Raw genomic sequence first — 15,584 nt, 5'->3', positions numbered from 1 at the left:
TGCTATCAATTACAGTTTTGGTGGCTTTTGGTCGTACTGTATAAGCTGTTATTTTCGCGAGGGTTTAATTTTCGCAAATTTCGCGAATCTCAGTTGGATCGCAAATTTAACAACACACGAATATGACTCCATGCGCTAGGTTAATAGCGCATTTACCATTTACGTTAGCGTCAGCGTCGGTTCGAGAAAATTTCTATGACCTCATTTGCGAAAATAACAGCGTATACAGTACATGTACCTGCACTAATGGCTTTGAAAGTAAAACATTGTTTCCATGTGACTGCAGAAACTGTCAATTTTTGCTCTAAAATACTGTAAAACGAATGTTCGTGTGCACTTTAATTTTGCTAATTTCGCGAGAGCCAAGATTTGCAAAATTGAAATGTACGCAAAAGTTCTTGTCTACACTATATGCATTGAATGTTAGAGGCAATTAGTGAAAATTTCATGCCATGAAAGAGGCCGTCGGCTCCAATTTGCGAAAAATTCATGCCGCGAAAAATCATGTTAAACAGAAGAGATATTGTATTAAAGCATAAGAAATGTGTGAAGTAATGCTGTGATAACACAATTTCACTTCGGTAATGACAAAAATTTGAAATATTACCCCAGAAGGTACCCCAGGAGCCAGTATTGGAGCATACCCTGTTTGGATCTCTATGTGATATTGTATAATTGTTTGTTTGTTTTGAATAATCTTATATAGTTTCATACAATCAGTCTACGGCAGTCCTTCCTGTGAGAGAGAATGGCATGCAGCATGCAGCTTCCAAGCTCAATTCAATACCACAGTTAGGACACGATTCAATCATTACATACCCAGACAATTAACATTCCATGTACTCACTACTGAATGGATATGGTGCATTGAATGATAAAAGTTGTGTGCTACGATTGAAATTATTTTACACTTTTCATCTTAAAGTACTCCAAAGCAACTCGTTATCCCCTGTCATATTGTATCAGCCTGACAAGCTTCTTGGCAGACCCTTTTGATGTAATCGCAAGCAAATTGCGAATGGCTAAATATGAATTTTGAACCTTTCTGAGCACTACATGTACTCAGTATATGTGACCCGCTACAACAAAAGGATCCTACAGTCGTTGATGGGTGAGCCGAAAATATCGTTTTGAAGTCAGATTACCAAAATCTGTCAAAACGTTCGGATTTCTGTTTTTAACATAATCTTGTAGTCTAATGTATCTTCTATCATCTGCCGAAATTTTGAAGCTAAATGATCAAAGGAAAGGCCTGAAAATAGCATTTTTCTGGGCCATGCTTGGCTCGCCCGTCAGCGACTTTAGGATCCTTTTGTTGTAGCGGGTCACATATGTTTTAACTTTGATATTTCTGAGATTAAGAGATGGCAAGAAGGTGTGAGAGCAATTGCTATAAGAGCTATGAGATGATTTCAGCCACCCCTGTGTTATCATGGACATACCCAGATAAGAACTGGTATGATGATGGTGATGATTTTAGCTTTCATGCTGGGATACGTGGACCCTCTACATTTTTGTGTCATACATGAAAATCTGATATTTTTGCAACTTGAGATTTTCATGAGTTGGAGCCGTCAGCCTTTTTCGCAGCATGAAATTCTTGCGATATGTTGGTGGCATTCATTGCAAATAGTGTAGACGAGAACTTGTGCATGCATTTTAATTTCGTGAATCCTGGCTCATCGAAATTCACAAAATCAAAATGCATGTGAACTTTCCTTGATTCACAGTTGACCCGTTGAGGACGGTTTGGTTTTGCTACAACACGCCTTTCCCATATAGACACCTGCCCGAGTATACTCGGGACTCATCCTCATGGGTTAACAGCTATCTGGAAGAGATTGGGAAGCAGGATTCTGTATACTTGTATTACTCATGCAACACAGCAATTTTCATCGTAGGAGATTTATTTATGTTGTCATCCATTTTGTTTAATCTTTATACCTTATATAGATCAACAAGGATCCAGATGTTCGCCTCGAAAAGCTCTTTGTCGTGGGAGAGAAAATGCCCATCACTGTGGCTGAAAGTGGAGAATCAAACATGCCCTTCAATCATCAACACAAGTATTTCTTCATCAGTACGTACCAGCCATTACAGATCAGCTTTGAATAGAGAGACCCAGGCAGATGAATCTATTTTATTCACTGCAAAATCATTCCACCCTATAAAGCAACTTGGCTATCCATACATAAAGTACAGTCCCCTGTAATATTGATGTGCTCTCTTTTTGTATTGGAAGATTTTATGTACGTACATGTTGAGCCTGAAATAAGGCATCCTGCTATGTGAAATGAGAAATTAGGTTTTGAAGGAATGGTGTATAGTTTTGGTTGAGATGGGGCTTCAGGTTTCCAGCTTTTTGTAAGATAATGAGAAACCTTTTATGAAACCTCTTGAAATATCAAAGAGCCTACAATCCTGTAAAGAGGAAGTCGAAATTTATTTGATGAGAACTAGATTTGAAATAGCTGAGAAATCTAAAAAACAGAGAGGTCCTAATTCGACCCTCCTTTTATTTGGACCTCTTTGTTTAGTTTGTTTTTGGAATTTTCAGCCATTTCAGAACTAATTTTCCATCAAATAAATTATGAGTTTCTCTTTGAATTGTATGCTCTTCAATATTTCATAAGTGGTTTCTGATTATCTCGCAAAAAGTTAAAATCAGAATCCATTATCCCAGTCAAAACTGTACCATCTTTTTATGGTGTCCAAACATAGCTTCCTACATGCAGTTCTTGTACTTTCTTACTGTGCTTTTGTGCATAGAGTCCAGTTGTAAGTTTGGTGCGTGCATGTTTTGTTGTGCTTTCTCTTTCGCAAAACAGTGAACCATGAAGTATGAATACACAGGCACTGTATCTGTACAATGTATTTCTGCATGGGGGGGGGGGGAGGGCGGGAAAGTGCTTTGGGTTCTTTAATTGTGTGTATGTGTGTGTGGTTATGAATTTTACAATGTACATTGTGTAGTGCCACCTGCAATGTTATTTTTACAGGAACACACACCTTACCTGTGTAGGTACATAAACTAGAGTTCAACTTTTTTTTTTACCACTTGGTACCTTAATTACTTATTGTCAGTTGGTGTACAAAGTTCAAGTGAGTAGGAAGATGCTGAATGTGACCTGCATAGATACACCTTTCAGTGTCATATCTGTCATAATCTGTTAACTGTAGTTAGTGTTGATCACAAACTTGATGACTTTGCACTTGGCATGACTATATTTAGTGTGTCCTGGTTAGATTAAAGTATGCAATCAAAGATGCAGCTTGATTGGAAGATGAGTGGATATTGCACTGTGTGGGCAAATCAATTATTTACAAGATATGATGCTAAAAAAACGGGGGGAAAAAAGTGCGTGGGATATGCTTTGAAAGCTGTTTCCATTTCCCAGGCAACAGGTCAACCTTCTTGTCCCAATGAAATCTGCAAGTGCTATGAAACCCCAGATTCATGTCGACATTCGTACTATACTCGATTTTTACATTGATATTACGATCAGCAGGCTTCATTTACCCTTTAGTTGATGAAGCTGTCCATACACTGTTTGTCTGATGTCCAGAACACATACTGTATGATTATAAAGAAGTTTTGAAACCCTGCTTCCAGAAATGTTATCGTTTCAAAGAAAGCTCTTTCAATGTAACTTTTCTCTATTCTCAGACTGTATTTTAAAAGAAAAAAAAAGAGAGAAGAAAATGGGTAGGGATCTTTGAATGGATGATCAATTGAATCATTCTACGTTTTGGTTGACAAGAAAGTAACTACCTGGGGGGCATTTCATGAAGCATTTTGTCTTACAAAGTTGTCTTACAAAGTTGCTCTCAGCCAATCAGATGCAAGGATTTTTGTAGCTTGTAACAGTTTGTCAGCAAAATATTTGACCAAAACACTTCATGAAATGCCCTCCTGGTATTTCACTATGCATTCAAAAGGCTATGCTTATGCTGCTTTTTATACCATGACCAATCAATCTTGCAGTGATGCCCCACCTACTTGTGTTAGTATGGGTGAATTGGTTAGACACACATGAAACTGTATAAGTAGCATATCAGTTGAGTTAGCAGAGACCAGATACAACTGTATTTATGACTTATGTGACATGATTGTCAAGATAGATTTATGTTTCTGTTTTTTTTTTTTTTTCCTTTCAGTTGGACCTCCCCTCCTATTTCCTGTCTACTTCCAGTTTATGATCTACCGCCACATGATTAAGCGAAGGGAGTGGGTCGTAAGTGTCCATCAACTTTTTGTATTTTGTTATTAATTGATAGGAAAATGATTTTAACTGTTTATGACACTGATTTACCTTCTGCAGACTCTTGAGGTAATCATGCTTTACATGTATGTTTGCCTGTATACATCTCTTTGACGTACCACTTAGAAATATAACTGTATGTCTTGTTACAGTGATGGACAAAGTCATTGTAAATATAACATGTATACTGACAAATCAACAGGCAAACACACAGAAGAATGTTCACTCTCTGACATGTCAACTCAACACAGATACATTCTTGGTATATATACAAGTGTACATGTATTGAACATTTATGTTTATAGTGTTTAACTTTCTTCCAATTTTGCACAGAGGCACTTACTAAATGTATGCTGCTGTGGTGTGACACCAGATCCAATCTTTATTCTCTCTTCTCTTGTTCAGCACCTTTTGACTAATTTCAGCTTGATTGTTTCAGTTAGTTTTATTTCAGTTTTATCGTACATAAAACATGAGCGCATTATTCACATTCAGTGTCTCAATGAAGTGTCGTTGATTTATTTCAGAACCTTGCCTTTAACTTGGTGTACTACGTTCAGTGTCACAATCAAGTGTCGTTGATTTATTTCAGGACCTTGCCTTTAACGTGGTGTACTACATCCGGTTCCTCTACTGCTACGTCCCTCTCATGACATGGTGGCAGCTGCTCCTCTTCTATGAAACCTTCCGGTGAGTATCCAGTGTGAGATACTGTAAAATCACAGAAATTTTCATGGTACATTAATTTTTGCGTATTTTGCACTAATTTTGGCTAGCATGACCTCTAAAACCTGTGAAAATATCTTCACAATTTTCTCTATATATTTTGAATGTATTCAAATTCATGAAATTCTTCCGTCGAGATGTTCTCATTGCAACTGATTGACAAATTGCTCTGCATTGATGTAAAATAGCACTGAATTGATCAGTGTTTTTTAGTAGTAGGAGCCATGATAAAAAATATGCACGCCCATGATTTTTTATCGTGGCTACTACTTAAAAACAGTGATCAATTCAGTGCTTATTTACATCGATGTAGGGCAATTTGTCAATCAGTTGCAATATTTTGAATGTGTTGACGATATTACACAGCACTAATTCAAGAATACACGAATATGTTTTTGAGCTGCTCAGCGCCAAAAATTAATCACGCAAAAATATTGACGTTTACAGTAAGCCTAGACTCCAACTCCAAGTAGTCTCAGGCTAGAGATGGACCCTCTAGCAAATAGGCAACTCTGATTGCGCAAACATGTGCACATCAAGAACATGAAGACTAAAAGTTGGGCGGGAGAAAGCTGAATATTAAAGTTCACATAAGAAGCCGATCGCCAAAAACTGGACTGTTTGTGTTTTTGAAAGGCTTATTAACCATACTTTCCTATCTCACATCTTTCAAACCCCTAAAAAGGTTGGTTTTTGAGGAATATGCGTTCAAATTTCGTCAAAATATCGAAGCCTTATTCCCCGTTGAGTCAAGACCCCTAGATTATGATGTCACGTAAGGGTATTCCCTCTTATGTCCACGCAAATGCAGTGCTGTCAAAGCTTTAAAATTGCGTCATATCGCTCTCTTATGATGGATTTTATGTTCTAATTTGTTTAAGAATTATTAGAAAAAAATGTTCTAGTGAACGATTTTTTGATACATCACATAATATTCAGAAAATTTAGAATTTTGAGAGGACTTTTTTAGTTTTATTTTGGTTGGAAAAATAACGTCCCGCGTAAAAGATTAATCCGCGAGTGATGCGACTCTGTACGTGCCAGCGCGCGGTACGGTGCGGACGCCAGATGCTGCCAGCAAAGAGCTACCTCTGTGTGTGTGTGTCACTACGTGTGTGTGTGTATGTGTTGTGTATGATGTGCATATCGAGGCAGGAAACTGGGCTGGTGTCGCTTGCGATAGCTCCTATAGGCCTACAACACGCATCACAGCATAGCACGCACCCTGTACTGTACATATCGGATACAGTCACGCTCACAAATCACGTACGTCTTGCAAAACAACCAGACTAAATTTCTGTCTACTATTATTAGTTTACTTGTGGATTGGTTATGATCTTATCGTTGTTCATTTATATGGCATTTATATTTCGAAAGTGCACTCGCGATGCTCGAGTCACTGGCACTATAAAGCCGAGAAGTCGGTTGTGAATACAATCATGTCCGCTTAGCCAAAGTGCGAACGTAACCATGCTCGCCATGCCGGCTGCCCTGGCTTGCAATCGCGATGCTCTCTCGTCCGCTCGGCTCCCCGAATTTTACCGGCGGGGCTGCCTAGCTGCTGCTAGCTAGCTGCGCCTGCATACATACGCGGGGTTCGTACGTGTTGTAGGGCGCTCAATACGGTACATGTGAATCGAATGTAAACTGAATACCGAGCACGTACGTACGCACGCAGCGCACACAGGGTATGACAACACATAGGGGGAGTGGCTTCTGCGCTTGTTACGCGTATTTTCTAACCGCTGTACGCTCATTATCTGATCGCTGGAGATCCACACGCGAATGCAGCTTTTCGGCGTTGTTTGCAAACATGATTTGGGTCACATTTTCATGCGTGCTCGTAAAAAAATGGGGTGATATTGCTGTGATTTCAAAGTTAAATTTCTCAAGATAGAAACATCATTTCGCCATGAAATTTGAAATATGTCTTAATGAATATGTCTAAAATCGAGACGAGGAGCATCCCCGTCGTTTGCCATTCCATCTCCATCGAAAGGCAGCGGCTCATAGGGTTGCGGCACCCGTGGCCCTGCCGCTGCTTCCCCGGCTGGATTGACGTCGACAGCACCTTGCTCTCCCACTTCTCCATCGTCCTCTCCCCAGCTTACATCTTCCCAACTTCCATCGTCCTCGTCTATATTCTCGTCCCCTTCTCTGCTTTTGTCGCTTCATTCCTCTTCACTAACGTACTCCTCAAAGTCCATAAAAAGATCACTCTGATAACTCACTGTTCTCGGCCATTTTCGGAAGGAGTGAAAGCTCAAAATTGATCGACGCGAAATTTCGAAACGAACCGCTATGAAAAAGTTACGATGATACAAATGTGAACCGCACGTACGTACGTACAATGCATACGATACGAGCTGCGAGGTGATACGTCATACCGACCGACGGCCGACCGGATCTACTTTCGCACCAAAACTATGAGGAGAAAATTGTGATAATTGTGTGAAATTTGGGCTTGTTGCAGATCATAGTAATACAAAATAATTGTTTGAGAAGAAGCAGTTCATGATAATACTATTAAGTGTAGACAAACAGTAAAGAGTTGGTGTCAAAAGTATAAATAGCAGAGATTTCAGACTTTGAAAAAAAATTGACAGAAATTCTTTCCCGATGCCAAATGCTTTTCTACAGAGCATCCGGGGCCCGTGGCTCTAACTACCCTGGCGTGACGTCACAACTTTTGGAGTCCCGTACTGTGGCTGGTTTTCGAGGGGGAGGGAGGGGGATGTTTGGGACTTGCAAATAGCGGATATCTAGATGCTTGCGGGGATTTGAGCCAAACTTTTTGCATAATTGGTCAATTACCAACATATATTTCATCTACAAACGAATTTTACGAACATTTATTCCCTTCATATAGGATCTTTAAAGCAGGAGAGAATATTGAAAGCAGAAGAACACACAGCTTGAGGAGGAGAAATTCAAACTCAAGCAGGAGAGCAGGAGATTTTGTGAAAAATAACCTTCATACATTCTTTTGTTTGAAACAGCCTCTCTGAAACACTTGAAGAATTTCCATTCTTCTTGTCAAATTCTTGCTAGTTTATATGAAAAAAAAAATATAGTCGGACCTTTAATTTTTTTATGTCTTGATGTTGCGGCAGTGTTTCTGCATTTTCATCTTGAGCAAACATATAAGCAAGTTTATAATCATGTGCCTGCATGTGTTTGTATTTTAAACAGAAAAATGATATATGCATTCATTCAGATGTTCGTACATGGTACTTTCCATTCCAGTTTAATTGAAGGATACCCCTTCAAAATTGTTATGGGTCAGAATTTGTGTTTTCCCATTGCTTTATTTATGGGTAGTAAGATGTGTAATTCTGATCCATGCCCCTCTGGTGACGGGTAGTACATTGAGATGAAATTTGATGGACTTGTAAAAGCTATTGGAAAGAGAGATGATGCGTAGCCTCGTACACCTAGAGTCTCGTCAGAATGCTAGCATCGATGTGCCTGCGGGAATCCAGTTTAACTACCACACTCCACAATTTCCCCCATCTTCCATCCCCCCCCCCCCCCCTTGCACCAAACAGTGTGTTGGAGAGCATCTGGTTTACTTGGGTGTCCCAGTCCAACCACATACCGATGGAGATTGATGAAGACAAGGCACGACCGTGGCTGGCGCTGCAGGTGAGTACCCTATAACATGTGAAGGACCCACCCATCTCAAGTGCTCCTTATGCAGAAATGCACCTGTTAATTTTGTTGCAGTATTTAGTACTTAAAAAAAAAAAATCTATGCTGCATGATAGACAAGTCTACGATGTCATGAAAAGTATGTTTTGATTTATGCCTCACTGATCTTAAGCCCTGGTCACACATCGCTTCATGGCTTAATCACGGCCAAAACCCGTCTAAGAGTGGTCTCCCGTGAAGCAGACGATGTTGTTCGCGTTGATGTCGAGTGTAAGACGAGCTACGGTCGATTTATAGATGTGGCAGGACGTGGGAAAAAATCGGAATGACATCGGACGCGGTACAAAGATTTGAACTGCTCAAAATCTTAGTCCGCGGACAACCACGGGTGGCACACGTGGTAAAGACGTGCAACACACATGAAACACACGTGATAGTCCGTGTTCCGGCAGTGATTAAACTTGGGGAGACGCGGTATAAGACTTGAAAGTTTAGCGGTCTGTCATGGGCAGAGCACGGTCATCTGACGCGTGTTACGCGTTGGTATCACGGGAAATAGCGTGTGTTTAGCGGCATATCACTGACAAATTGATTTTTCCGCATACATACACATGGCAGGACGTGGTTAGGCACTGCTTCACCAGTGGAACAGCCGCCAACGGCCATACCCCGTACAGAGCACGGCCAAACCAAAATTGACCAAAAAATTACCACTTACCACGTCCACCAGATTTTCATAACTTTTTGTACGACCGTGATTTAGACATGGAGTGCTGGTATCAGCAGTAGCAATATAAACTAGCTTCCATTCTGGTTTGCTAAGTTGGCCAAAGAGGTTATGCTTTTTCCGGCGTTAATTTTCTGTTTGTTTGTGTGTCTGTCTGTTTGCTAAATAAGTCAGAAAGTTATGAACAGATTTGGATGACAAAAGAAGTTGATAAATGACACAAAGAACAGATGATTAAAATTGAAATTTTGGTAGTGATCCAGATCACCATCAGGATGTACACTTGTAGGACTATTGACCGATTCGGGTTCGTTGAGGGCAGCAGACATTTCATGGCACTGGGCGCAGCCACAGTGGGTGTCTGAGCCGACCCCCCCTGCTCTCCCCCACCCCGGGCAACATGTTTATCGCGCACTTGTAACAAAGGTTCGCGCACTAAGCAAGCATTCGCGCACTCAGTACGAGACGGCCATTGGCTAAATCAGTTTTTCATTCTGCGCGCGTGCTAATGTAGGGAGAGGGGTGGGGAGTGGGAAGGGGGGATCTTCTAAGACACCGAGTAATGGCGCTGCCCATGCCAAAAATACACATAGCGCATCACAGAATCGGTCAATAGTACAGGATGGAAATCACAATATGGTTGGAAACGAGCTGCTTGGCAGAGATCTACACTCTCTGGCCCAAATTCAAGAAGGTGGTACAATTGAAACCATGGTTTAAAACATGAACAATGACCATAGTTTTTTATGGGGCGCCAAGTGTGTGTGGCCTATTTCATTATGAAATCAGTCTTTTCGTTGACGAAATAACCACTTTTGTTACGAAATGTAATATTTCGTCAACGAAATGATCACTTTGTTAAAGAAATGGTCATTTTCGTCGACAAAATAACTGATTCCATAATGAAATGGGCCACGCGAAACTTGGCACCCCATAAAGAACTACCGTCTTTGTCCATGGTTTAAACTATGGTTTCAATTGTACCACCTTCATGAATTCGGGCCAAGGAGTGCTTTTCTAGTTCACTTAATGTACATTTGTGTATTTTGAATATGCATGCTTTCATTGACCTTTTTTTTTTTCTCAGCTCCATGCCACATGCAACCTTGAGAAGAGCTGGTTCAACGACTGGTTCACGGGACATCTCAACTTCCAGATAGAGCATCAGTAAGTCTCTTCCACAGAACGCTCTTCAATCTCTGGCATGTACTGTACTGTGTCATACCTTCAGTCTGTTGTTTTTGACAGGACATAATAGGGAGCTTTAGATTTTAGACGCGCGGACGTTCAAAGGGGGAAAAAAATGGTCTGAGTGTGCGTAGCAACTTGATGTGCGCTACTGCGCACACTCAGACCATGTTTTTTTCCCTTTGAACGTCCGCGCGTCTAAAATCTAAAGCTCCCTAATGACAGCAGTAATGAATACATAGTTGGACAGAGGTATGGATAGATAGATAGATAGATAATATATAGATAGATAGATAGATAGATAGATAGATAGATAGATAGATAGATAGATAGATAGGTAGGTAGATAGATAGATAGATAGATAGATAGATAGATAGATAGATAATGATGATGATGATGAAACAGCATTTATATAGCGCCATTTATCTGTAGAAACATTCAAAGGCGCCCAGCTCCCACAAAATGTCACACATCATTCACAAAGTTGCTGGAAAAGTATAGGTCTTCAGTTCAGACTTGAAGGTATTGAGGCTGTTGCAATTCCAAAGCTGGACTGGTAGAGAGTTCCACAGACGTGGCGCAACAGGAGAGAAGGCTCTATCCCCATACATCTTTAGGCGGGTATTGGGAACATGGAGAGTCAGACCAGTACAACATAGTCCTGGTTGTCGCTGTCGTACACTGATAAGTGCTGACGCATAGCCAGGAGACAAGTTATGGAGAGCCTTATAAGTAAGCAGTAAGATCTTATACTGCACTCTGCATTGCACAGGCAGCCAATGAAGCTCACGAAGTATTGGAGAGATATGGTCAGACTTCTTGGTGCCGGTAAGAAGGCGTGCAGCCGCATTCTGTACAGCCTGGAGGCGTTTGATTGATGTTGATGGCAGGCCAGTAAGGAGACAGTTGCAGAAATCCAGTCTAAATGATATCAGAGCATGAATGATACTTTCTGCAGCACCTCGTGTAAGACAGATAGATAGATAGATAGATGGATGGATGGATGGATGGAGAGAGAGAGAAGAATGGACATAATATTGAGCCTTATTTCTCAAAACAAATTTCCAGGTAGTGCCTAGCAGATTGAAGATGTAACTTTTAATTGGCTCACATGTTTGTGAGGTATGTTTAACCATGAAGTATCTGGGTTTGTGACTCTGTGAACTGCCATACGCTGTATCCTTTTGTCATGAAGAGATACTAGGGAGGTTTCAATATATGAGGTGAGTGTTAAATTATGCGTTTTCTGCAAAATTCTGCTGTTGGTATGGTTACAAACTTCACAGTATGCATCTACCAGAATTTACAATAGTAGTCAGCCAGAATAGCGTCATCCTTGATGTTGCAATTCAGGTTAAGGAACAGTACTGTTAGTGGCGTCATATGCACCTTGGAAAGTGGCAAGTCCGCTGAGCTCCTGCGTCATGCATTTGTTATTGTTTGCAAGGCACAACGGACCAGAGGGCACAGTCTATCAAGGTTGGTTACTTCCCTGCATCACAGAGCTTACAGCATTGTCTACTGAAAACTCCCCACAGAAGTATATTTTTATGGGGAGTCCCAAATTCATGTCTAAGTTGCAACCAGGGTGTGTGAGACCAGTGTTTTGGACGAAAAATACTTGATTGACTAATGCATTTACCAGTGGTACTGAACCTCCAAGTACTTTTTTTTCCCCCAGCCTGTTCCCGACAATGCCTCGCCACAACCTGTTCCGCATCTCCCCGTATGTCAAGTCACTCTGCAAAAAGCACAACGTAGAATACAAGACCAAGACTTTGCTGGAAGGTTTTGCAGACATCATCAGGTAAAAAATAATAATAATAGAAATTAGTAAGATTGATAATAATAGTAAAATAATTTTATAATTATAGTACTGTACGAGCTGAAATTTTTGCGTACAGATATTTTCGCGAATTGCTACTTGGAGGACATTTTTGTGTGTTGTTAATTTCGCAGTCGCGAAGGTCTAACTGAACTTACTTGAACTCTCCCAAAAAAAAACTGTCTATAGCTGTCTAAACTATAAGTACCTTACACATGTAAGTACTAGTACTTTCTCAATTTGAAAGTAAAACAAATATCAAAAAGAAATACTTTACAAGGACTGTTGAAATTTGTGCCGGACATCGACAGGCGAACACCAAGAATGCAGCTGCAAGAGTAGACTGAACGCACTTTGAACAGCTATAGCTAGCTGTACTGTGCAACGTGCATGCATAGTCGACGAGTTGAAGGCTAGCTAGGCACAGCGCAGGATGGGATACATAACATGTTTTGTTTTTCGCGCGTTGTTATTTTCGCGTGTTGTTGTTTTCGCGGTTCAAAGACGATTCGCAAAATTTGCGAAAATAAAGCCACCGCGAAAATTTCAGCTCGTATGGTAATGATAATAATGATAATAGTAATCATAATAACAATAATAAAAATAATAAAAATAATAATAATAATAACAATAATAATGATAATGATCCTGCTTTCATTTCAAGGGATCTCAGGTATTAGCCTCAAAAAGGTTGTAGGGCAATAAACCCAGACACTTACCCTGACCCTAACCCTAATCCTGAACCTATTCCTAACCCTAAGCCAAATTCCAATTCTACCCTTATCTGTACTCTAACCCTATCACAAACCGGTATTTACTGGAGGGCGGGAATTGTTCTTATATGGCCCTTGAGATTTTTTTTCCTATTTGTGAACTTCTTGATAACCAAATGCTTGTCAATGTTGCTACATGTATGAGTCAGGGAGGATTCAGTACTAATAATGTTAAAGATGCTGCCCATAGAGTATTAAAGGGGGCTGCAGAGCTGAGGAAAAGTTTTGTTCTCCTGGGGGGTGTTTCATCAATGTTTGTCAGAGCTGACAACTGTCAGCGCTGACAATTTCAGCAAAATCCTTGATTTTGATTGGCTGAGATGCTCTGGTCACTGACTGTTACTATTGTGATTCAAGTTGTCAGCGCTGACAAACATTGATGAAACACCCCCCTGTTCTTGCTTTAAAAACAAGCCAATAAAATATTATATATTGCATCGCTGTGCTTCTTGTGAAGCATGTGGAGAATAAAACCAAGAAGTGATAAAGAAAGTAAAAGACAGCAGAACTACCAAGTCTCCCTTATCCTGCGAAAGGCTCCCTGAAAACTTATGCACGAAATGTATCTTGTCTTGTCCTAACACAAGAATACAAAAGTCTCCCTTATTGGGAATCCCTCCCCCCATTAAGGTGTATGTCTTTCATGTATTACGTGGATAAGAATCATCATGATTGCTCTTATGAAACTCCCTGATTTTAAAGTGGCAGTGTCGGCAGTCCTGCCGTAGACCTTGACCAGGATTACTAGGTCTCTGTTGGCATTGATGGAATGACATAACATGTGTTAATTTGTATGTATGTGAGTTTACTCACCTCGTGATTATAGTCACTGTGATAGCCCCACTTGCTTTTTACATGGCATCAAGGTTACTGTGATCATTGCTGATGGCAGAACGCAAAGTAGTTCTTCACTCCTTTCTTTAAGTGGGGGGATTGGGGTCAGCAGGTCATTCTTTCAAACAGTTGCTGTAAAATAATACTGTGTACACCATACATTTCGAAGTACGATATTTCACAAATAATGAGACTTGTGAGACGATTTCACAAGTGTATGAATTCTTGATTTAGAACCGTAGTGACAAATGAGAAGCAAGTATATTTCCTATTCAGGATATAAATTAGTGATTTTCCACCCTGGAGACGATATTCATCACATTCATGTGATAGGATGTGATGTTTTACGAGTATTAGTTGACTTGTCAAATTCTATTACCAAAAAAAAAAATGAATAATGATAATGGCAAAATCTACCACACATACAGTGTCAGTGGTGATGGTTACATATTGTTTGATGATGATGATGTTAAAGGGATAGTACAGTATTGGTGGAGATGAAAATTGGGCTTTTAACTTTTAGCGAGATACCAAGAAAACACTTATGAAATAGTACAGAGCATACCATTTTAAGAGGAATTCAAAGTTTATTTGATAAAAATCTGGTTTGGAATGACTGAAACATCCAAAAACAAAGTAAAACAAAGCGATCGTAATAAAGTGTGGGTCCCACACTTATTAGAATCGCTCTGTTTTGGATATCTCGGCCATTTCAAAACCAATTTTCATCAAATAAAAGTTGAATACCTCATGGAATTACATGCTCTTTCATATTTCGTAGAGGTTTCTCATTATCTGACAAAAAAATGTTAGAAACCTGAAATTAGGTCTCAGCCAAAACTATACGATCCCTTTAACCCGTAGAGGACGGTTTGAGTTTGCTACAGCATGCATTTCCCTTTAGACACCTGCCCGAGTATACTCGGGGACTTGTCCTCAACGGGTTAATGATAATGATCATAATTGTAATGATAGTTGTCTTTGTCATCATCATCAACATAATAGTACCAATAATAACAGCAACAGCAACATAAAAATAATAATGATAGTAATCATGATTATAATAAAATTGATGATAATGGTAATGATGATGTCTTGATGATGTTTTTATTGTTTCTGTGGCCATTCTCTTTCAGGTCCCTGAAAACCTCGGGCCAGATCTGGTACGATGCGTACTATCATCTACAGGATCAGTATGAAGAAAAATAACCATGAATTGCTGGTAAACTTAGCAGTGGGTGAATTATGTAATTTTAGAGTATGCATAGCGCAATTTTGCTTCCCAAATTTTGGTTTGCTGTTTGTTCTGTTTCTTAAAGTTAGAGAACAAGTGTAATTAAATCAGTCAGAATTTGGTCCAGAGCATAATTAGGATGTGTTGATGATTTTTCTATGACAGCAAACTCTGTTCCAGTCCACTGAAGTACACTGAAAATGTATGTAATGTATGTGTTATTAGCATCATAACTGTGTAAATGTTGAGATCACTGTGGATTTTTTTTTTTTAATATATGTATAATTTTCTGGTCAACATTACTGAAGACTTGCATGAGCTGTTTTTATCTAGGATTTTGTAAAGAATAGAATGAGAATTTTAA

The 15,584-nt window shown here is 39.8% G+C and overlaps 1 protein-coding gene across 1 annotated transcript in view; it reads left to right on the top strand.

Moving 5' to 3' along the window:
- Positions 1 to 15,268, top strand: part of LOC139729552 (acyl-CoA 6-desaturase-like) — a 31,636-nt gene extending 16,368 nt beyond the window's left edge. The window contains exons 7-13 of the mRNA XM_071640477.1: positions 1,954 to 2,080; positions 4,159 to 4,235; positions 4,855 to 4,952; positions 8,537 to 8,633; positions 10,454 to 10,533; positions 12,236 to 12,361; positions 15,123 to 15,268. Of these exons, the coding sequence (XP_071496578.1) occupies positions 1,954 to 2,080; positions 4,159 to 4,235; positions 4,855 to 4,952; positions 8,537 to 8,633; positions 10,454 to 10,533; positions 12,236 to 12,361; positions 15,123 to 15,195 (678 nt within the window). The 3' untranslated portion in view covers positions 15,196 to 15,268. The remainder of the gene's footprint in view (positions 1 to 1,953; positions 2,081 to 4,158; positions 4,236 to 4,854; positions 4,953 to 8,536; positions 8,634 to 10,453; positions 10,534 to 12,235; positions 12,362 to 15,122) is intronic.
- Positions 15,269 to 15,584: the final 316 nt, after the last annotated feature.

The sequence above is a fragment of the Diadema antillarum genome, unplaced genomic scaffold (genome assembly GCF_040938485.1).
Source record: "Diadema antillarum isolate AM-2024a unplaced genomic scaffold, OU_Dant_1.0 seq00000246_RagTag, whole genome shotgun sequence".
Taxonomy (NCBI): Eukaryota; Metazoa; Echinodermata; class Echinoidea; order Diadematoida; family Diadematidae; genus Diadema; species Diadema antillarum.
The sequence above is the reverse complement of the archived record's forward strand: the minus strand, read 5'-3'. Positions and strand labels throughout refer to the sequence as shown.